Source organism: Phascolarctos cinereus, unplaced genomic scaffold (genome assembly GCF_003287225.1).
Source record: "Phascolarctos cinereus isolate Bilbo 61053 unplaced genomic scaffold, phaCin_HiC Scaffold_1;HRSCAF=81, whole genome shotgun sequence".
NCBI classification, from domain to species: domain Eukaryota; kingdom Metazoa; phylum Chordata; class Mammalia; order Diprotodontia; family Phascolarctidae; genus Phascolarctos; species Phascolarctos cinereus.
The window spans coordinates 91,097,871-91,121,341 of NW_027555514.1; the positions used below are offsets into that span (position 1 = coordinate 91,097,871).

The following is a 23,471-nucleotide window of genomic DNA, read 5'->3' on the forward strand; positions in this document are numbered from 1 at the left end:
GGAGCTTGACGCCTTGGTGGGGAGGGGAGGGGAGGGGAGTGGAGGGAGGAAGGAAGCGAGGAGGAGGAGCAGTAGCAGCCACAGGGGGTGGGGGAAGTTCTAACAAAAGACCTGGGTGCCAGGAGCTCCTGCTTGATTCCTGATTTCAAGACGAGCCTGTATGCCTACACTGACTGTAACCCAATCTTAGGCACTGCTCTGCTCGTCCTGTAACTAAAGTAAGCGTCCCAAGTCCTCCCTGGAAAGCAATCTAACAGCCAGTCTATGCTGGGGGCTGGAAGGACCGTGGAGATCACCAAGTCTAGCGGTTCTCAAAGAGTGGTCCAGGGACCCCCTGGGTTAATTTCTAATGCAGTAAATACAGAAAAAATACAACTCACAGAAACTTGGGGGGGGTCAACAATTTTGAAGAGTGTAAGAGGTCCTCAGACCAAAAAGTTTGAGAACCACTGAACTAGTCCAAACTCCTGGTGTTACAGATGTGACACAAAAATATGCAGTGATTTGCCCAAGGTCATACAGCTAATTAGCAGCTCGCTCCCTCCCTGCACTCCAATCCTCCAAAGGTGGAGGGTTCATACAGTATGTAGCCCCAAGGTCTGAGAAAACTACCTCTTAGGGGGACCTCACCTCACCATTTGAGGTTTATGCCTTATTTGGGGGGAGGAAGAGGGAGTCGATTTCACTCTGGAAGCGAATTTAGGATTTAATCCTAAAGATAACCTTATCCTCTCCTGTTGCCCGCCTCGCCAGTAAGCGCTCTAGTCTGGATGTAGCGCAGTTAAGTGTGTATATATGCGAACGTGTGTGTGTGTGTGTTGCCTAATCCGAGGCTGCCAGTCCCCCTCCCCCGACTCCCTAGGCAGGAGGGGGTGTGGCTAGGTTTCAGTTTAGCTGCCCTTGGAGGGGTGAAATTTTCCCCCTCCCCGGGGACAGGAGAACCAATTTTCCCCCCTGCCCTTTCCCCCTTCAGTTTTCCTTTCCCCTTCCAGCCTTTGGGGAAGGTGAGAGGGTGGGGGTGCTGCCTGGAGTCTGGGCTGGAGTGGCCTGGAAGGGTCAGAGCGGTCGGGGAAAGTTTCCACGTGGAGCCTTCGTCGGGGGAAGAGAGGGGGCGGAGAGGGAACGAGAGAGCATAGAAAGGAGCGAGGAAGGAGGGAGCGATTGGGGGTCCCGGGCAAAGGTGAGTTAAGCCTGGCGCCGGAGGAGGGGGAAGGCGTGGGGAGGGAGTAGGGAGGAGTTGGGTCCTCTAGGATGACTGAGAACCACGGAAAGGGAGGAAGCTGGGAAGTAAAGGATAGGGGTGGGGAAGCAGTCCCGGAAAAGTGGGAGGGGACAGGTTGAGGGGTGGTCTCCTAGGAGGAGCCAGACTTCACTTTATTGTTCTATTGCCCTCCACAACGAGTAATTCTGAGTTGAGGGAGGAGTAGGGGCTTAGGGGAGTTTAAAAGAAAAGACCCCCATCACCCCCATGGGCTCTAGGCAGGTCCGTGAGTTGATGCACCTTGGGATGAGGCTGGAAGCTTTTTCTTTGGTTTTAGGTGTACCTTGGGGCGGACGGTGTGGCTGGAGGTCGTAAGGGAAGGTGCAAAGTTTGGGTTAATTACCTCTCTTGGGACTCCTTACGGTACTGGGGTGGAAATCCTATGGTCGAAGGTTAGGGCTTTGGTAGCGCTGGAAGGGTGACAGACAGTGGGTTCAACTAAAATCGGGGAGGGGGGTGCGGCATCCCCAACCGGGAATATGTCCTGTAGAGGGAATTTCCTCCTGGGTAAAAAGGAGGGAGAAGTGTAGGGAGCTGGGAGGTGGGGGAAGGGATTTGGTTATTCTCCAGGCAATGAATTCTAGTCCTAAACCTAGGAACTGGTGTGAGGGGCAGAGAAGGAGGGTGAGGAGGTGAAATCTCATTTTTCTGTGTCCAGTTTTGATGGATATATTCAATCACTTGAGTTGAATTTTTCTCTTGAGTTTTTTTTTAAGGGGGTAAGAGTGTAAGATAAGAGGGGCTAGATTAGAGGGAATGCTTTTGTTAGGAACAGGGGTGCTTCTGCAGGGCTGAGAATGCATTGTTTGTGCCCTCACGTACACATGAATACCTTTTGCAGGCTCTTGGAGTGTAATTCCTAAGGTGATGTCTGAAGGCAGTTTCTGGAGGAACCTGCCTTCCTTTGGCTGGGGAGCCCCTCCCTAGAGGGGGTCTCCTTCTTGGGACTCCGCCTTTAGAGTGGCAGAATGGGGGGCAATGGCTCCGCCTTGAGAGTCTGCACGGATCACAGAGGAGGCATCAATTGGCTCAGCCTGAGCCCTGACGGCCGACGGCTGCTAACGGGCAGCGAGGATGGCACTGCTCGTCTCTGGAGCACTGATGACAGCCAATGTCACGGACACTTCCAAGGTAGAGAGCGCGCTCCAGCCGGTCTCCTTGCTCCTCCCCTAGTCTGGGACCCTTCTAGCCTCCCAGAGAGTGCCACATGGCGCCTTATCCTCTCTTTCCTTTTCCTCTTCCCTTTCCATTCCAGCCTCTGGGGTTCTGTCGGATAGTGTCTCCCCAAAGACTGGGATAACAGTGGGACCTTCCAGCTTTCACATCCTACAAGGAGTTTTTAAAACAGAGCTACAGCTATATGAACAGATAGAAGTAGACCCAGCCATTTTGGACAGGAAGCCAAGTCTCCTGTCCTTCTGGGAGGTAAGGAAGACTATATGGAATGGACATGCCTAGGATGTAGGAGGCTAGTTAACTGGGAGGGAGGCCCATGTAGAGCATTTATCAGTAAGCTGGATTTTGAGAAGCACTAGGCTTATGAGGTCTAGTCCTGGCCCTGCCAATAACTAGCTATGTGACACAGGGCAAGTCATTTCCAGCTTTGATATCCTATGATTCTGTGATTTTCAGCCAAGCAAGTGTGGCTTATGTTTTGTGCCTTTTTTTTTAAACCATCTTCCAGGTAAAGAGCTCCAGGTAAGGAACTCTTTCTACCAGTTCATATTTATTGAACCTACTCTTCCACTTGCTGTTTTCCTGCTGCCCTCTTTTGGAGAGTTTTGGCTCCAAAGTTTATCGTTAGGCAGCTTCCATTTTTTTATTCTGTGCTATCTTACCACTGCATATCTCCCTCCCCCTAAATTTACAGGCATTATGAAGAAGGATCATTAGATCAACTATCTACAGCTTGAAGAGAACTCAGAGGCCCATTAGTCCAACCCCTTCATTTTGCATATGAGAAAACCTAGGCCCAGGGACGTTAAATGACTTGCCAAAAGCTAATAATCATCTACCAGTACCTATGCTTTTTTCCTTGTATCATGTCCCCTCTTTTTGTTTTGTTGAAGAAAAAAAGATATTTTAGTGAATGCACAACCGAATAGAAATAAACTTCGGCTTTTCTGATATTTGCTGATGTTTATTCTGACAGCTGAGACTTTGCTACAAATGAAAAAAAAGAAAACAAAACAGCTGCTTATCTGTGGCCAAAGGAGAACTGTGATTCCCTGTAAGTGTTAGACCTCGGAAGGTCCTGATTTGAGTGGAGCCCATTCTCTCTCCTTAAAGTTAAAATATTTTCCAGATTCTACACCAGTTTTAAGAATTCGTTCTGATTTTTGCACCCATTTTTGTATCTATAGTCTTGTAAAAGCAAATGGTAATTATTTTATAGATGATCATACCATTTTTGGCACAGCCCAGTCTGGTATTCCCATTCCCCAGAGTGCCCCCTTTGGGGACTCCACTGCATTGCTCCTCAAACTGGGCCCATTTTTTTCTCCCACCTTCACCCACAGCCATCCCTTGTTTCCTCTTCATCACCCTCTGCTCCTCATTCACAACTGCTTCTGCTTCCACCTGGCTTCTCCAGCTTTATTTTACTTATACCTCATTCTCAGGAAGGCATCTGTGCTCCAGAGCCCCTTAGTACCCTTGATTTGAGGACTGATCCTACTAACAGGAAAGTTTCATGTGCAAGAGTAAAAAATGTCTACTCTTTCCCACTTAATTTTTTTCCTCTTGATGGCTGGGATTTCAAAGGGAGAGGGATGTTAAAAGCTCTGTAGAAGGGAAATGCTAAATTTTCTTCACCTGGAAGATTGGATGTGAATCAATGGGTACTTGCTGGGAAGAAAGAACTGATCTTTTTTCTTAAAAGATCATACCTCCTTGAAATCAGGGACAGTGCGCTCTCTTACTTTTGTAGCTGCCTTCTGAGAAGAGTCAGGGATCACTACTTCCAGGTGTCCCCTGAGGTGGGGAACCACCAATGGTGGACATATCAGATCTCTACAGAATGGGTATTAGAGCTGCCCCATCAGGCTTCAGGGCACATAGTAAGTGCACATTATTGAGTAATAAATATAGATTAGTTGATCTGTGATTCTCAAGACAGGAGAATTGATAACTTCCAACACACTGTCTTCCCCTGAGCATTTAATTCAGTGAAATGCTTACCATGCTAGAATACAGAGGGTCAGAAAGCCTGCCTCTTTTATAGGCCACCTGTAATGAAGGGTAGAAGGTGTAAAGACCAGCTATGGGTCATGTGTAGAACTGCCCATGAAAATGTGATTCTTTAGTAGCAGCAGGTTATGGTGGGGGGGGGATGATGGAGAAAGTAGTAAAGAAGTGAGAGGGTTTCGTGGGGAATTTCTGGCTGTATGGATCTAGAATCAGGAAATAGAATCAGAGAGTTGGATAAACTCCTCTTGCCGTTTGAACTCCTTAGGAGAAGGTGGTTATAAAAACAAAGTGTACTGAAATCAGATTTTTTTTGGCAAATTGGATATTTCAGATATATTCAGGAGATTCTCTATGAAAAGGACGCCGTAATTGAGAATCCTTCTCTAAATTAAGCAATTAGTCAAAAAGCATTTTTTAAGAAAAAATTTTTATTTTCCCCCAATTACATGTAAAAACAATTTTAAACATTTGTTTTAAAGTTTTGAATTACAGACTCTATACCTTCCTCCCCTTTCCCCCAGATGGTAAGCAATCTGATATAGGTTATACATATGCAATCATGTAGAACATTTCTGTATTAGTAATTTAATCAAAAATAATTTATTAAGTACCTACTATGTGCCAAGTACTATATTAGCCACTGGGGATAAAAAAGATAAAAGTAAAAGCCCCTTCCCTCAAGGAATTTACATCCTACTGGGAAAAACAGTATGCTAGAGATAATTGTAAAAATGAGAACGACTATGAAGCCTCTGTTCTCAATCTGGGGTCACTTCTAATATGAAAGATTAGGCTCCTTTTCACACACTCTTTGGCTCGTCACACCCTGACTCCAGTCCTCCAGGGAAAAATTACTTGAAGTTTATGTTTGGTTCATTCCTAGGGCTTTTCAAAACAGGACACTAGAAAGGTCTTCAGTGTACAATACAAATGAGGTATGGGACAGCAATTAATTTCTTCCATACAAAAGAAATATGAAATGCAAAGACTCATAAGCACACGTTGATGGAGACTCAGAATAGGATACAGTAACTTATAACAGTAATTGTTATAATATCCCAGGAGACTGGTATTTAAAACAAGACACAATGCAGTTTGCAAAGTCGGCTTAATAAGTATTTTACACTTCAACTTGACTCTGTACTGTCCAAACAATTCCTTCCAGGTCTGTGTCTTTTGTCAAGGCAAGTCAGGGGTTAATCTCCTCCCTCTGGTGGTGGTTCTCCTCTCTGATGCAGAAACTCCTAATTATAAAAAGAATTCAGTTGTGCCTCACTTTATTATAGATATGCTGTTGAAAAGTTTTGTAGAAATCAGATTTCTTTTATAAATTGGTCATATTTCAAATGAGAAAGCACTGTGTAAACCTTATGAAGTGCTGTATAATGTTAGCTATTCTGTGCTCAGGAGATTTACTGTGAAAAGGATTGTGAATACTTCTGTAAATTGAGCAATCAACCAATAAACATTTATTAAATGCTTACTATATGCTGGGCATTGAGTGAGGCACTGGAGATAAAGACAAAGATGAAACCATTCCTGTCCCTATTCTTGCTCTCTGGATTAAGGGAGTATATTCTGTCCCTTGCCCTTATCAATAGGGGAGGGGGAGGATATTATCTCCTCCAATACATTTTATTAGGAGAAATAATATGTACACATAAGTATATACCAGATACAAATATGTACAATAATATCAAAACCTTAAGCTGACTGCCAGTCAGCTCTGACAAAGGAACCCAGAATCTCTCTCATACGAGGTCCATCTTGGGATAACTGTTCATTCACCTAGGATCAAAGAAATACAAAGCAGAAGAGGCAGCCAAATGTCTGGGCTAAAGCTTACCTGGCTGAACCCCAGTTTTAACTTCTGCATGACCTGCAGCTGACAAGCTGTTGGGGTGGGGAAAAGGGAATTCTCCTATCCCCATCACTCTCTAAAAAGAGTTATGAATATCTTGACACGAGTCTGCCAGGGGAAACAGAGTCAGAGGGTGGGTGGGTTACTCCCTTTTAAAGATCCCTCTGAGTCAGCAGCTCTTCTTCCCCAGAGGCCAATAAAGTTTTGTTGTTTTTTTTTTTCATTCCAAAGTACCCAAGTCCTTCAACCATGACCAGTTTCACCAGAAGTGTGCTGGACACAGGTGATTTAGGTTTATACTCCAATTCAACCCTGCTACCTAATTAAATGCAAAGTATATAGAAAGTGTATACAAAGTAATTTCGTGGGCACTAACAGCTGGGAGGGATGAGGAAAATATTTATATAGGAGGTGGATGCTTGAGATCAACTTTGAAGGAAAAAAGAGGGTGAGATCCTGAAAGAATAGAAGAGATCAGAGAAGTCACTTTACCCCCCCCCAAAAAAAAGCAACAAGAAGATGGAAGGAATTACTAAGTTCCATTTGGTATTCTCATTTCTATAATCTCTTTAAGAATGATCTGTCGGCATTGAGGTTGATGAAAACACGGGAAGGGAATGTGCAAGGCTTCCTCAGAGAAAACAAAGGATAACTTTAATTTTTCAGAATGAGCAATTGCCACCTGATTGATCTGATTTGTTGGTGCAAGGGTGGGCATGTTGAATTGTCACAGAGCGGGGACACAGAGTGTCACTTATATTGAGCCAGTGAATAAGGAGTAAGCAGAAGGGGATATTTGCCAAATGCTTCTCTTCTTTCCTCCATCCCAAAAGAGTTCATGCTACTGCCCTCTAACAGGTGAGATTAATTCAGAGAAAACTTCAGGCCTCTGATTCTGTTTATCTGCCTGCCTGGTCACTAATAGACAAACTTCCTCTAGTTATGTCATCTTCCAACTTAAAACATGGGAGAATTTTACCCTCTTAAAATCCACATATACATGGGGCAGTTAGGTGGTGCCGTGGATAGAGCACCGGCCCTGAAGTCAGGAGGACCTGAGTTCAAATCCGACCTCAGACCAAACACTTGTCACTTACTAGCTGTGTGACCCTGGACAAGTCACTTAACCCCAATTGCCTAAAAAAAAAAAATCCAGATGTACAAACTATACTTGGGGATTTGGTTAGTTTAGGTTGTGTGTAAAGAAGGGGTCATGTGGAGGCTCCAGAAGGGTGAGTGAGTTGTATGAATTCGATTCATACAACTTATGATGTCATTGATGTGAGTACTCTCCACTGACACTCCTGTAGTGTCAGTGACCATCCCATCAGAGCCTAAACTCTTGCAACAAGCCAGAAGGACTTAGCAACAGATTGAAGAAAAAGAGAACTGGATTTGGTCAGAGGATATGGATTCAAATCATGGCTTTGCTATTTATTGCCTGTGTAACCTTAAGTAATTGACTTTACCCTTTGAGCCTCAGTTTCCTTATCTGTAAAATGAGGTAATTTAGACTCGGTGATCCTCTAAAATCCCTTCCAAACCTAAATCTATGGTCCTGTGCCTGTCAGCTGAAGAGCAGTCTAATTTTTTTTAAAATCTGGGTCTCCCTATCTTACCCATGCTGAAGTTATATGGGCTACTGATAGGTCTGATCCCACTCTGATCCACACAGAAGCTTGGACTGCTCCATTTCTGACTTGGGCCAAGTTGCCCCTCCTTGAACAACTTGGCAAAGCACTCTCACTACTCCTCATTCCTGGAGCTTGCTGTTAGCGTAGACACTCAATCAACTTAGCTCACTGCAACTCAAAACGCTCAAGTTCAAGAGATCACTCACCTCCACTTTCCCAGTAATTGAGATTACACCCAACTGAGCCATATTTAGAGAGGCGTCTTATAAGAACAGGGATTCTTGACCCTTTATGTGTCATGGGCTCCTTTGGCAATCTAATGACACTTATAGACTCCTCAAAATAATGGTGTTAAGTGCATAAAGCAAAATTATAGGATTATAAAGGAAATTAATTGAAATACAGTTATTAAAATGTTTTGAAAGAAATAAGAAGTCCCTTTATGAATGTTTCACTTGAAGGACCCATACTTCAGGCTAGATTCTACTCAGAGCTTAGAGATCCCAGTTGCCAGGTTACTTTTTCATCAACACCCAACTCCAGGTTCTTTTCTGTGACCAACAATAACAGTGGAGATCCCAGATCTCCTGGTTTGGGAGCTGATGCTGAGACATTCCATCACCCAAAGAAGAGTTGTTAGAACCTTAGGAGATGCAACCTGCATGTTGGGTCAGGGAGTGAGAACACTTCTGGAATGATGGAGGGGCAGGGAGAAGACAACAAAGAGGAAGAAAATATGACAACCTTGTCAAGAAAGTCTTTAGCCTCAATGTATTTCTCTCACTACCAGTTCATGTGATTTTTTTTAAATGCCTATCAACAACATTTCTCAAGCTCCTGTTTGTGCAGAGCACTGTACTAGGCATCATTGGAGGATGCAGCATACAGGATAATCTTTGTTATAGTGCTTCCAAGCTAGTTAATTCATAAATATGTGAAAGAACTTAACAATTAAAATAAAACGTTAACAAGGGCCAAATAATATTGAAGCACAATAGCATGCAGATGGGATGAAAAGATAGAGTAGAGGAGTGAATAATGTCACAGTAGAGTTAATCAGTGAAGGCCACTTATTGATTCTGTTATTGTGGCAATGTCTTATGTTGGTAATCAGAGCTTCTTAAACTTTTTTCCACTCTCAACCCCTTCAGCACTTCTTAAACCCCATTTGGGGTCTCGACCCACAGTTTAAAAAGTGCCACTTAGGGAGTTTTCGATTCTCCTGTGATTCAGCGAGTGGAGGTCTGAGGTAGATAGAGACAAACTGTATTAGTCTGTTTTCAGGGAGGTCTATGCTCTCCTACCTGAAAATTTTCAATAATCAATAGATTATTGTTTTTTAATCTTTTTTTTTAATCAATAGATTATTGTTGAATGAATACATGTGGGAGTATAGGGAGCACAAAGTACAAACATGGTCCACTACTTTAAGAAACTTATAGTCCTTTGAACTGGCTGTTCCCTAAGCCTGGAAGACATTCCATTTCGCCTCTATCTCTTCAAATCCCTTGTTTCCATTAAAACTCCAGTCAAGATCCAGTCTGCTCAAATATGAAGGCTTTCCTGATTCTCTCCTCCCATAAATATATGTTGTATGTATTTCATACATTTATATGTTTATATATTATACATGACATATATGTAAGGTGGTAACATATAATATGATACATTTATATATTATATGTGTGTTTTATTCATATGTATATATAGATAGATAGAGTGTAAGCTCTTTGAAGACAGAGTTTATTTCATTCTAGTCTTTGTATCCCCATGGCCTAGCAATTAGCTATTAGTAGCACATAGTAAGTACCTAATAAATGCTTGCTGATTGATTGGGGCTGAAGTCATAAGCTCTCACCAAAAGAGGAGCTTCCACCATTTTTTTAAACAATTAGCCACATCATTGGGCTAAGTAATAATAGTGACAATATTTAAATAGTGCCTATTAGATGCTAAACACTCTGTCAAGCACTTTACAAAAATTAACTCATTTGATCCTCAAAACAACCCTGAGAAGGGGGTATTATTATCTTTCTCATTTTACAGTTGAGGAAACTGAGGCAAACAGAAATTAAGTAATTTGCCCAAGTTAACGTAGTATATGGGAAATTATGTTTATATAGCCATGTTCCCGTGCTAGTATGCGTATGTTTGTTTAAAATAAAGTAGTTCCTTTATCATTATGCCTCAGGTACAACAGATCCCTCAACCTCAGAGATCCACAGCCTATGGAATCTTCTCCATCCCACCCTGTCAGGATAACCCATTTTCCTGCCTCCCCCTCCCTCCATTAGAAAAAAAGATTGCTTTTGGCAAACACAATTTTCTTAAAAACAGTTGCCCAAAAGCAAGCAAAATCTCAAAAATCTCCCTTGTCATATTGTATCGATTTTTTCACTTGAGTAGTTTAAATTTAAGGAAACAATTCTCACTCCATATCAATTTGACCTCCTCCACCAACTTCTTTTCCAGCTCAGCTAAGAAAAAGAAGTAAGGATTGATTTGTGCTTTACCAGTCCTACCTTTAACCCAACTTTGGAGCAGTGATATAATCAGTCATCACCTTTTACATGCATTCTCCAAACCAGCAATGCCATTTACTTTTCATTTTGACATTTGTGGATTCGTAGGCCTCTACAGACACAAGACCTGCCTCCTTGGTCTCTGTGCTGGTCTAGTGAAAAGAGCACTGGATGAACTAGGGCTCAGAAGATCTGACTTTTGAGTCCTTGCTCTGCCAATGAACTCTGATTGACCTTGGACAGTCATCTCACCACACAACCCCACCCTGCCTCAGTTTCTTTCTTTCTTTCTTTCTTTTTGGTAAAATGAGATTGGACTAGATCCCTAAAAACCTCTTCCAGCTCAAAATCTCATGATCACCTCTCCCCTCCATCTAGGGTACACACAGTTTTGTAGCTGAGTGGGCAGCCGATTGTTTTTTCTTCTCCTTAGTTTAATGCCCTCAATCTGTTATATCGTCATCATGATGTTAGGACTGCAGTAGTAGAGCTCAGAGGGCTTGGATCCTGATGGATGATGCCATTCTAAATGACACTCTGCAAAGCCCTGGCACAGTCAGAGATCCCACTGAAAAGCTTCCCAAGTGTGCTTCCTAGAAGATCTTCCTAATCACTGTGGGATTTGCTTATTGTTGATGAAGCCCTCAAAACCATGAGTCATTGCTGGTTCTGTTTTCAGATGTGGGGTGGGTGGCTTCGTCAAAGAAAATAAGCCAGGAGGTTCAACTCCAGATGGTCAGACCATCGTTGAGGAGCAGGGGGAATGGGGGTTGGGAGGAAGGAGCTTTTCTTTAAGGAGAGTTTGCTCCCTGGGGAGGGGGGAGGAGCCCCAGTAAAAATGAATTCAAGCTAGTTTAATAGAGTTAATGAAAGCGTAAGACGTGATCATGTAAAATCAAAGTGAGGACCTAGGTAGTCTTTATCCTCCAAGAATCGATATATATTCTGTAGTTCATAGATCTAAAACTGCAAGAGACCCTTGAGACCACCTACCCACCTATCCTAAGCCCCTTACTTTAAAGATGAGAAAACTGCCAACCAAAGAGGGGGTGAGACTTGCCCAAATTTATAGATACAAATAGGAAGTGACAGGTGGGAGTTGAGTTTGGGCCCCTGCCTGTAATCCAGTGCTCCTTAAGTTCGTGCACCACAAGCCTTTGCTTGTCACCTAATCCACCTTCCTCATCTTATGGCTGAAGAAACTGAGGCCCAGAGAGGTGACTTGCCCAAGGTCACCTAGGTAGTATCAGAGCTGAGACTCGAAAGTGAGAGTTCTCCCTGCCTACAACATTGGTCTGCTCACTTGCACTGCGTCATCTCCCCTGCCCCAGTTTACAGATTGTCCCTTGTTCCTTCCCTTCTCGCTCACTCACTATTTCCTGTGAAGCAGTTGAGGAGAAGCACCATTACAGTGTTAAAAAAGTTGCTGCTGCCTCTTCTCTGTTGGTATTCTGGGACTGTCAGATCAGTGAGTGGTGGGGGGCGGGGAGAGGGATAGCAGGGGACAGATCCGGTCTCAGGAAGGATTTGTTGACAGTCTCAAAGTATTTTGCAAATTCATTGAGGCTGGTGGAAAACAAAACAAAACAAACAAAAAAAAAGCCCTTGAGCTTCATTTTGCCAAACACATTTTGCCCTTAACTTTTAAATCCTGTGTGTATTTTAAGAGAAATTTAATCTGTAGGGTTTCCTCACATGTTTACTTAATTCCTGCAAACACTGTTTTCTTAGAGGCCTGGTATCTGCTGCCCAAGGAGATTTGAGCATTTCTTTTTAAAAAAAATTTTTTTTCCTAAAGTTTTCTTCTCTCAGAATCCAGGAAGTTGAGTGTTTCCAAGAGCAAGTAAACTCAAACTTAGGGAAAATGTGTCAGGCAGCTTGAAACTGAACCCTGGAGGTTCTAAGGCCCTGTCTGGGTGATGTCAGGCATCCGGATGAGAAGGGGAAAATTCAGTAAGAAACAGAAATGTTCTGTCCACGCGCTGCTGGACAGCTGGATGTGTAGATTATGGTAGAAAGACATCCTGAAGAGAAAGCTGGAGATTCTGGCTCTGTCCCACACTACCTGTGTAGCCTTGGACAAGTCACATCACTGGTTTAGGCCTCGGCTTCCTTCTTTATAAAATGAAGTCAGCTGGATAAGATGATCTCCAAGGCCCTTTCTAACTATGAAGTTTGGGGAGTCAGTGATTCTGTGCTGCCCAAGTTGTCGGTCCTGTAGCTAGGGCTGTACTGTCCAGCTCTAAGCTGCTATTTGATTTGCACAAACCTTAATCCAATAAGGCAGTGCTCAGCAATTTTGCTAGTCAAGAGCGCTACCGATAGGTGCTAACAGTGTCTGTGGGTGCTTTTGACTTAGGGAAGATGCAAAGAAAGGGTAGAAAGAGGAGAAGGGAAAGACAGGAGAGAGAATGTGAATGTGAAGGCTATGAGAGAGAAAGAAAAGAACTCTGTCCCAAGGGGAGGAAGAGAAAGCCACCATTGATTTCCTGGGGGGAGGGAGTCCCTCTGAGGGATCTGTCATAAGCCCCTGTGTTTTTTCCTAAAATGTCACTCCTTTCACCAGCCCTACCACTCTCCCTTTCCTGGTGGTTTCTTTTTAAGGAATAATGATAGTCAATGTCCCTCACACATCTCACCCGATTCTCCCTTTTCTCTGAAGGACATGAAAGCTATATCACTTTCTGCCAGTTGGAAAATGAAGCTGCCTTCACCTGTAGTGCTGATCACACCATCAGAAAGTGGGACGTGGTGACTGGACAATGTCTGGCTGTTTACCGAGGTCATACATCGATTGTAAACAGGTTCGTGCGGCTGATACCATTATTCCACAGCTGCTAACTCCCAGTGATTGAACGGCTACAGGTGTCCCAGAAGGCAGCTACTGCGCATATAATACTCGGCTGGGCACTAGTGGGAAATACGAATTCAATTCAACAAACATGTATTAAGTGCTGGTGCTATGCAAGGTGCAGTGTAGTAGGCAGTAGGCAAAGAAAAACATAACAGTTCCTGCCCTTAGGAAGCTTACCTTCTTTTATACAAAGAAATAGAGGACAAGGTTTCTGCCCTACAGTATGGCGTAGTGGAAAAAAACATTTGATTGAGAGTCTGAGAACCTCAGCTTTGCTTTTGAAACTTAACTTTGCTACTTACTACTTGTTTGAACTCAAAACAATCAGTTCATCTTTCTGGACCTCAGTTTCCTCATCTATAAAATGAGAGTGGAGTGAATGATTTCTAAAGGTCTTTTTCCAGCTCTAAATTGCATGAGCCTACCATCTTCAGTCTAGTTGGGGAGACAAAGCATACATATATGCAAAAATTTAATAATAATAAAGTATGGTGTGGTACAGTAGAAAAATTGCTGGACCAGAAGTCATGAGACTCAGATCTGAATAACAGTTCTGGCTCTTGACTCATTCTCTAAACTGGGGTAAGTCACAGCCACTTCTCTGAGCCTCAGTTTCCCCATCTATAAAGTGGAGATAATAATGTGTGCACTCCCCACCTCTTATAGTAGTTGTGAAGAACTTTAGAAGTCTTAAACCTGAATATGAGGCATTATTTTTAGGACTGAAGTAACATGAATGACACCACAATGGGAAAGACTAATTAAGATCACACAGCTAGGAAGTGTCTAAGATGGGACCACTTAATGGCTGAGCATTAGCCAAATCTCTGGTGCAGACGTCTATGCTGAAGCAGTTCAGAGAAGAGGAAGGTGACCGGGGGCTGCAGTGGGCAGGCTCTCAATTGGAGTCAGTCTTGTTGAATGGCTCATTTAGCTGTCCGCATGGAAGCAGATGCCTTCCTTCAGTTCCAGGCACCCCTTGATGCCTCACTTAGCTGCTTCAGGGTGAAGGATGGGAGAGGAACCAAAAGCCCAGCACTCTCCCTGGTGAGAACAGAATTCCAGAGGAAATGGCTTAATTGATAACTGATGCTTAGCTGGGGGGAGATTGAAGGAGGAGGAAGAGAGAGGCGGGAGTTGTCTGTTCTAAAGATGGAACTAAGAATTTTTAAAAAAATCCTTTCCCTGGTTAATTGTTGAAAATATCCCCCAGCCCAAGATGTTTCAAGTTTTTTTTTCCCCCCAGCTGAATTCAGACCTGCCAGCTGGTTTTCAGGGTAGTCTGCAAGGCCTTCACCATTCAGTTAAAGTCAATAAGACTTACTGGTTGCCAAGGAGCTGCCTGGCACTGTGCTAGGTGCTGTGAGGAAGGTATGGAAATTATATAAGACTGAATTTTTGCCTCCAGATATTTGTAGCATAACAGTAATAAAAACACAGGACTTAGAGTTGGGACACTTGGCTCCAAGTCCCGTCTCTGACACTTCCTAGCTGTGTGATCTTAAGCAAGTCGCTTAACCTCTCTCGGCCTCAGTTTCCTCATCTGTAAAATCTCTACAATAACTCTGAAAAGTGGTTTTCTAGCTTTTACTTTAATACCTCCTTCTATAAGAGGCAGCCCTTATTACTTTTGAACAACTCTTATTGTTAAGGCACAGACTTAACCATAGTTCCCACCTACTGTAATCTAAATAAAAATTAGTGAAGTAGATGAACATGCTCTCAAAAGACAGATGACCGGGGCAGCTAGGTGGCGAAGTGAATAGAGATAGAACTCCAGCCTCGGGGTCAGGAGGACCTGAGTTCAAATCCAGCCTCAGACACTTAACACTTACTGGCTGTGTGAGCCTGGGCAAGTCACTTAACCCGATTGCCTCACCAAAAAGCAAAAAAACCCAAAACAAAACAAAAGACAGATGAGCAACAGTGGAGGATCAGATTGTGAATTGTTCTTACCAATAATTGCCCCAGATCTTTAGCTTCTCTCTCAACTGATAGCCAGGGGTAGCATTCTACTGTCAGACACTGAGAGGTATACATGCCTGATGGAGAGGCAAGAATGAGCACCATGCCTGTGGATTAAGCATTTGTGACTCTGTGGTAGAATTTCTGCCTGCAAAGTGGGAGGTTTGGATTTTCTTTCTGCTTTCTACTGCAAGGCAGTTCTGGACAATCAAATGAGAGATAGAGTGAGCTGTAAATCAAAGATTATGGTATAGAAACTGGACTTGTGATTTCAGTAGTATAGGGAATTCTCAGGTGAGTTGCCTAGAACATTGAGAGGTTAAGTGATTTGCCCAGGGTCATACAGTCACCATGTATCATAGGCAGAACTTGAACCCAGGTCTAGAACTATACAATCAATTCCAGTTTTAACATTCTGTAGTTCTTTGGATATTCTATATGTTATTAAGAATAGGAATCGAAAAACGGACTTGACTCCAGGTCTTGCTGGCTCTCCAAAACATAAATTTAGATTAAGATATTACTTGCCCTAGCCTTCTGCCTTAAGGCAAGTAAAGTATTATTATCCCTATTTTAAAAGTGAGCCAACTTTCTAGCCTTCTTACACCATTCGTGCCCTCTTGCCGATCCTGTCCCAGGACAGTCCATCTCCCGACGTTTTCACTATCTGTCCCTTACGCCTAGAATGTTCTGCTTCCATCTCCTGGCTTCCCTGGCTTCCTTCAAGTCAGAGCTAAAACCCCTGCCTTCTACAGGAAGCCTTTCCCCCTCCTCCTTAAGGCTAGTGCCTTCCTTCTGTTGGCTATTTCCAGTTTGTCCCATGTGTATCTTGTTTGTCCACATGTTGTCTCCCTGACTAGACTGTGAGCTCCTTGAGAGCAGGGACTGCCTTTTACCTTTCTTTGTATCCCCAGCACTTAGCACAGAGCCTGGCACATAGTAGGTACTTAAAAATGTTTCTGGCCTGACTGAACGATTAAATGGCTTACAAAGAGACTAGAAGAACCCAGGTCTCCTAGTCTAGTACTTTTATTTATTTTTTTTCATTTTAAAAAAATTTTATTAATTTTAGTGCTTTTTTAAAAAAGATATCATAGGACACTGCCTCTTAAGGGATCAGCAATGAGTAAATGAACAAATAAATGGACTTCCTTTGTGGAAGAGATACAAGAAAGTGTAAGATATGTGGAAATTAGAAAAACACATTTGGACAGAATTTAAGAAGGTCACGTTCTCAGCTGACTGACCTTGACAATGTTGTCTCAAATTCTGGTTTTCATTTAATATGTCACATCATGCCAACTGTCAGCCCTCTGAAAGCAAAGCAGATAATTAGTCTCAGAAATCATCAGTTGTCATTTCTAAGTTTTTGGAAATGGAATTTTCTTCTTTTTTAAAATTGACATTATTATAGACTAATACTTCTGAGCTGACATTTCAACAACTGTATAACCAGGTCTCAAATGCCCAAGATGAGTGGTGGAACTAATAAATATATGGACCTCAGAGCTGTTTTGAGCGCTTGTGAGGCTCATGGTGTTAAGGGATCATGGTCCTATGGAACTAAGGGAAAGTCAGACATTTAGTATAATAGCTAGTATTTATATAGTACTTTAAAGTTTGCGAAGTGCTTTTACAAATATTATCTCATTCAGTCCTCACAACGACCCTAGGAAGTAGTTGTTGTTAATGTCCGCATTTTACAGATGAGGAAACTGAAGCTGAGAGTGGTGAAGTGACTTGCTCATGATCACACAGCTAGTAAATGACCGAGGCCAGGTTTGAACTCAGGACTTCCTGACTCCAAGTCCACTGCTCCTCCCATCCCTTGTTGTTGTTTGTTCTTCGTTCTCAAAGAGGACCATGACAGCAGGGAGATGATGCAAGTGAATTGGATTTAAGTGAAGGAGGTCTGTGCAAAGTCGCCGGCCTCACCTTCTCCTCTGGAGCCATCTGGGTCCAATGGCCAGAAATAGATCAGGATGACTGCAGATGGCCTCTTTTGCTGGGATAGCTAGAAAGAGGAGTGAGCTCTTTGTAATCTGCCAAGACGAATTTAAAGATGTCAAGAAGTAAGCAGAGGGTAAGTGTATGAAGGAAAGAGCAGCTGGAAGCCAGTCTTAAGTGGTGTGCACTATAGCCTTGAAGGAGAGACAGGGATCTTGGTGAAGGTATGTTTCAGATATGCCTTTAGGCTTGAGTATCTGAGAGTAAATAGAGATCCTGAGACCCCTCCGCATTAAGGGGCTTCTGGAAGAGCTTCCTCCCCCACCCCCCTTCATATGGCCATTATGGTTGGGAGTGAGGAAGTACACACAAGGGCTGCACTTGTGGCCTAATTGCTAAGGCTCCCACATACAGTGTGCCAGGATGGAATGAGCAATGAGGAGAGAGCTGGGATATCTGATTCTAGCTGTTACAGAATAGCTGGATCAGAAGGACTAAGCCCAGCTTGCCTCTGGGCACACTAGGAAGGAGCATACTGGACGGTGGTGGGAGTATTGGACAGCCAACCACTTGAGCAGTCTTGATTCTCAGCATTCTGATCAGGCCTTTCCACCTGCCCCGCCAGTCCTCACTTCCAGTAATCGTTGTCTCCCCACTTAACTCTTCTCTGTCAATCTCAGAACACCTAGATTGATATCACAGATCATTAAAACAACCTTAATAAAGGCAGCTTCATTTGATGACTGACACCCACTACAACCTCTTTAATTCCAGTGACTTTGAAGGAAGGTCAGCTGAGTGAGAGGTCTGAATCAGAGGATAGTTTTTCAATGTCATTTTGTTATTTTCACAAGGATTTGGAACTGGTAAGGATCTCAGAGATCAGTCAGTCAAGAAACATTTATTAAGTACTTACTATGTGCTAGAAACTAGGAATAAAAATAAAAGTAGAAAGACAGTTCTTACTGTTACAAGTTTATATTCTAATTGGGAAAGACATGTAAAAGAAAGGTGGCAGGCTGGAGGATAGGAGCATAAGAGCCTGGTAGAGGAAATCTGGAGCAGCCTAGAGAGGAATGAGACACCACTGGCTTGGGCACCTTCTTTAAATGGAGGTTATGAGAGGATCCATCCAATCTGAGGGAGAGGCAGACAGGGGTGGAGGATACATCCAATGTGTGAATGCCAAGGAGTGAGGTTTCAGGATGAAGAGCTAGGGCATGATAGAGGAGGTCTGGAGTGCAGCCTCAATTCCTACATAGCACTGGTCTTACCAACTTCTGAAAGTGGCATCTCTGCCAAATGAATCCTCCTTTCAGCCTTTGCTGGCATGGGTCACTCCCAAAGGTAGTCAACAGTCAATAAATTTTATTAAGCACCTACTCTGTGCCAGGCATTGTGCTAAGTGCTAGGCTGGGGATACAAGTACAAAAAAGACAATCCTTGACCTCAAGGAGCTTACAATCTAATGAAAGCATGGAGAGAGGTACCCAGTACAGGGCATGGTGAAGAAGTCAAAGAAATCCAAAAATGAGGTAGCTGGAGAAGTCAGAGAATTCCGAAATGATTTCTGTTGGATAGGAAATGAGATGTCTCAGGAGATGTCTGTTCTGTCTCCCCTCCTTAAATGGAGCTTGGGGAGTTCATGGCTCCATCCTCCAATCAGGGGAGCAGAGGGTACTGATGAGGCATGAGTACCAAAGCTGATGGGATCTTGCAGGATACTTCCCGATAATGAATTCACTGGGGGCATGGTGCTCACCTAATCCAGAGGTGTCAAATATGGAGGCCACATATGATCTACAGCACTCCAGCCCCCAACATTCTTAAGGGCAGCTCAAACCAGATTAAGTTGTAATTGGGAAATATTTGACAAAATAAATAAAAATACAATGTAATATAGATATTACATTTTAGAACTGTCAATATGCGGCCTCCAGGGATCCTTATTACTGTTTAGGGGCTCTGGTTTCTATTTGAGTTTGACATCATGCATCTAGTCATCTAGTCAAGCTCCCTTATTTTATAGGTGAAAAACTGAGGTTCAAAGTGGTACATTCAGTAATGGGAACACCCTGTCCAGTCTGTGTTACTGACTGGATAAGAATCACTTGTAATCAGTACATGGTTTGTGCATGAAAGGGAGTGTCTGGGTAATAAAGAGTGATTAAATTTCTGGAGAGAGTCCAGCATCCCCTCCTAAACCGATTCCTGCTTTTGGTTGGATTAAAATTAATTTTCTATAACCAATCAGTCAATAAATATTTATTAAGCACTCTTTGCTGGGCACTGTGCTGGCTCTGGGGGTGCAGAAAGAGGCAAAAGACAGTTTCTGCTTACAGCTGACTAGTTAACTAGTACAAAGGCTAATTTCAGCTCACAGATTGCAAATTAATGGTGTCCCAATAAATGTGATTTTAATGGATCGAAATTGTCCTCTGTAGAAGAGTCTAGAAGATCAAAGCTCAAATCCAGCCTCAGACACTCATTATCTATGTGACCCACCCCGCCCTCCACCCCACAGCCAAGTCACTTAACTTTTTTGTTTGCTTCAGTTTCCTTAGCGGTAAAACAGGGAGAAAATATGTATATAATATAAAAATGTAAAATAGCACCTACCTCTTAGGGTTGTTGTGAATATATAATGAGATAATATTTGTAATGCATCTTGCAAACCTTAAAGCGCTATATAAATGCTAGCTATTATTATTCTTACCAAATACATATTTCTAATATTATGTTACCTGTGTGCCTTCTCCCCATACTAGACTGTAAGCTTTAATGAGTTCAGGGATCATGTTTTATTTCAACTTTTTATTTTCCACAGCACCTAGCATGGTGCTTTGCACATAGTTGCTTAATAAATTTTGCCAAGATGTAGTGAATCAATTGAGATGAATTTAAAGCACTTCATAGCTGTATCCACTACAGCTATTATTAGGGGCAAGTCATTTAACTGATCTGTGCCTCAGTTTCCTCATCTGTAAAGTTGAGGTGATAATCCTTGTATCTGCTTCATGGTTTGCCATGAGGATCAAATGATAGTATATGCAAAATGTTTGGAAAACCTTAAAACACTTTTTAAACATTAGTCATCATTGTCATCATCATTATTATTACTCCTCTAAACTCCTCGAAGGCCTGGTTTCTCTTCTGTATCACCAGCCTTGGGAAAGAATTCAGTAAGTCCGTGTTCTCCTGTTGTCCTTGTGGTAAGTTGTCTCAATAACAGCACTCTCAGGCACATATTAAATATAATAGGAAGTGTGTAACCGGATAACATAATTAACAATAATACAAAGTGACACCGAAAAATATGCAAGAGGAAGCTAACAAGTGCTGCACTCCTTGGTAACATTGTGTTCAATCTGACAAGTGTGTTTTTTTATGTACCTATTTTGGCCAAGCTCTAAGCAAGGCCCTAAAGACATAGAAATGAAAGAATATGTAACTCCTGCCCTCAGGAACCTCACAATCTAATGGTGGAATAATACATTTACATATTCAAATTTTATTCAGAGCAGATTATGGAATCTGGTGTAGTGGAAACCCGCCCCTTTCTCCCCACCTACCCCCCACTAGATTTGGCACCAGAGAATCCAGGTCTGAAACCTAGCTCTCCGCTCCTACCTGTTTGATCTTGGACGAGTTGCTTTATCTCTTTAATCCTTAACTTCCTTATCTGTAAAATGAGAAGGTTGAATTAGATGACCTCAAGGATTTCCTCCAGCTCTAAATCTCTGATCCTGTGGACAAAAGAGAGGCCTAGGTAAAAGTGTTATGAAAAATGTAAGGATTGAGAGATCACTTGATGCTCTCTTTACTTCCAAATGACCTGCTCTTGGTTCAGCTGAGCTCATTCTGTGAACTATCTCTCTCTCCTCTCTCTCTCTCTCTCTCTCTCTCTTTCTCTCTCTCTCTCTGTCTCCTTTTCTCTTCTCTCCTTCTCTCTCTTCTCTCTCTCTTCTCTCCCTCTCTCTCTCTTCTCTCTTCTTCTCTATCTCCCTCCAATTTTCTTACTTCATTGTGTCTTCATCAGGATGCCTGGCTTCCAATATAATCCATTTACTGAAACAAAATGTTCTGTCTATAAGGGTGGAGATAGAGGAAATCTTTTCCATTTACTCATTAACACTTAATTCTTGGTAATTATAAAATTACTTAACATTCATTTAGCAAGATATCTTAAACGGTCTTACCCTCCTCATATACAATGGGATTTGGGTAAGTAGGAATGGGGGGGGGCCATCAGTTTGCCAAACTCAGTGACAATCTTGAGACTCTTTATAGCCTGGCTGGGGGAACTGAACTTTGGGCTAGTGTTTGATCTCAGATTTGTTGCCAATAGGATCCTAGTTGCCAAAGACTACCTCTTCAGTGGTTCCTATGACCGAACGGCCCGCTGCTGGAGTGTGGACAAGGAACGGCAGATCCAGGAGTTTCGGGGTCACCGGAATTGTGTCCTGACCTTAGCTCACTACTCCTCCAAGGACATCCCAGATGCATCCTCAGAACAGGGGGAGAAGGTCAGCAGAGACTTCCTGGTAACAGGCAGCACAGATGGCACAGCCAAAGTTTGGTGGGTGTCCAGTGGTTGTTGCTACCAGACCTTGAGGGGCCACACTGGAGCGGTCCTGTGCCTGGCCCTGGATGAGCTCAACCAGGAGCTCTTCACAGGTAGCACTGACTCCACCATTCGCACTTGGAACCTTGTGACTGGGGAGCCACTGAAGGTGTTTAAAGAGCATCAGGGATCAGTGATCTGCCTGGAGGTAAGCATCAAGCAATTTGCTTGCGGAACATGTAGAATAATTCTGAGATAATCTAATCCCCGCTTTGGATCATTTTAGAAAGTACTTATAGTCCATTGGGACAAAATATGCTTTTTAGTAGAAAGTGTAGTGTAAGTAGAGAAAAGCATAGTGTCCTCCAGAAACTCTGCATAGTGATCTGGGTCCTCATTTCATCAGTATAACCTTGGATGAGTCACTTCTCAGAATCATCAGATCTCAGATTGGAAGGCATCTCAGAGTTCCTCTAATCAAACACATACCTAAGTAGGAAACTTGCACAATATCTCTCCCTAACCATTGGTTATATTTTTTTCATAGCAAAACTTTGAGGCAAATAATGCAAGTATTATTATCCCCATTTTATAGAAATAAAACTGAGGCTCAAAGAAGGAAAATAATTTGGCCGCAGTCACACAGCTATGAAGTATCAGAGTCTAGACTCCAACCCAATTATCTGACTCTTGAGTTCAGTGCTTTTTCCAGCTCACCAGGAGGCATCTGGTTGGGCAGTGGAGTGACCCTTTGGCTACCCATGCCACTCTAGACCACAAGGACACCCGGAGTAAATCAAAATACGAGAGAATTACTGACCTTTGCTGTTACACAGGCTTGCCTCATTTTATGCTTAAAAAAGTTGGGTGTAAAACAATTTTATTTATTTACATTTTGGAGGGGTAATTGATCCATATTTTGAACACTCTGGTGAAGACAACACTGTTGGCCATATGAAGCCTTCCCCTGTCTGGGCCTTCATTTCCTCTCAAATAGAGGGATTAGACTAGATGTTCTCTAGGTCTCTGCTAGCCCTAAATCCTAAATTCTGACTTTTGGTCTTCAATCAATGACTAAATAGCTGGGTGACTTTGGCCAAGTCACATAACTTTCAAAGTAGGTAGACTAGTTGACAGATTAGCATCAGTTTCCTTGTGGTCAAAAGGAGGATAATTTCATACAAAAGTTAAAATGTGCTACACAAACAGACCTCTATAGCGAGCCCTTTGAAAAGATTTATGACGATTCCATTTAGAAAACAAAGGCTCCCTCTATTCATTTCTCCTTTGTACCCTGGGTTTCCTCCACAAGTCCTTCACTGATGCTTTAACACAGCAGGTGGGTGACCCTAGGTTCTCAAAGGGCAGGCTTTGAGCCCAGATCCAATGGTAGACTGAGTCCACTGTCTGAGGACCAGCCCAGCAAAGCTTATCACTACTGACTTGGCCACTAAGAGGTAAATTCCTTGGCTATGGTAGCCCATGAAACAAAGAAGGCTACGAAAGAGCTCTCGGTCCTGTGTGGCCCCTCTTTCACCTTTCTAGCCATGGTCATGTTCTCAGAATAGCAGTTCGTCACTAACCCTGAGCAAGATCAAGTGAGACCTAAAACAGGCAGACATATTCTTTAACCAGGTTGTTGGAGGGTTCCGTTTCTGGAGGTTACCCAGTCCA

The 23,471-nt window shown here is 42.9% G+C and overlaps 1 protein-coding gene across 2 annotated transcripts in view; it reads left to right on the forward strand.

Moving 5' to 3' along the window:
• The first annotated feature begins 844 nt into the window (after positions 1-844).
• WDR86 (WD repeat domain 86) overlaps positions 845-23,471 on the forward strand; it is a 57,464-nt gene continuing 34,837 nt past the window's right edge. Inside the window, exons 1-4 of one of the 2 annotated variants that reach the window (XM_020977800.2) lie at positions 845-1,180; positions 2,103-2,392; positions 13,130-13,271; positions 21,582-22,005. In XM_020977800.2, coding sequence (XP_020833459.1) covers positions 2,230-2,392; positions 13,130-13,271; positions 21,582-22,005 — 729 coding nt within the window. In that variant the 5' untranslated portion in view covers positions 845-1,180; positions 2,103-2,229. Of the gene's footprint in view, positions 1,181-1,340; positions 1,484-2,102; positions 2,393-13,129; positions 13,272-21,581; positions 22,006-23,471 lie in introns of those variants that run through there. The other variant, XM_020977799.2, reaches the window with a different exon arrangement.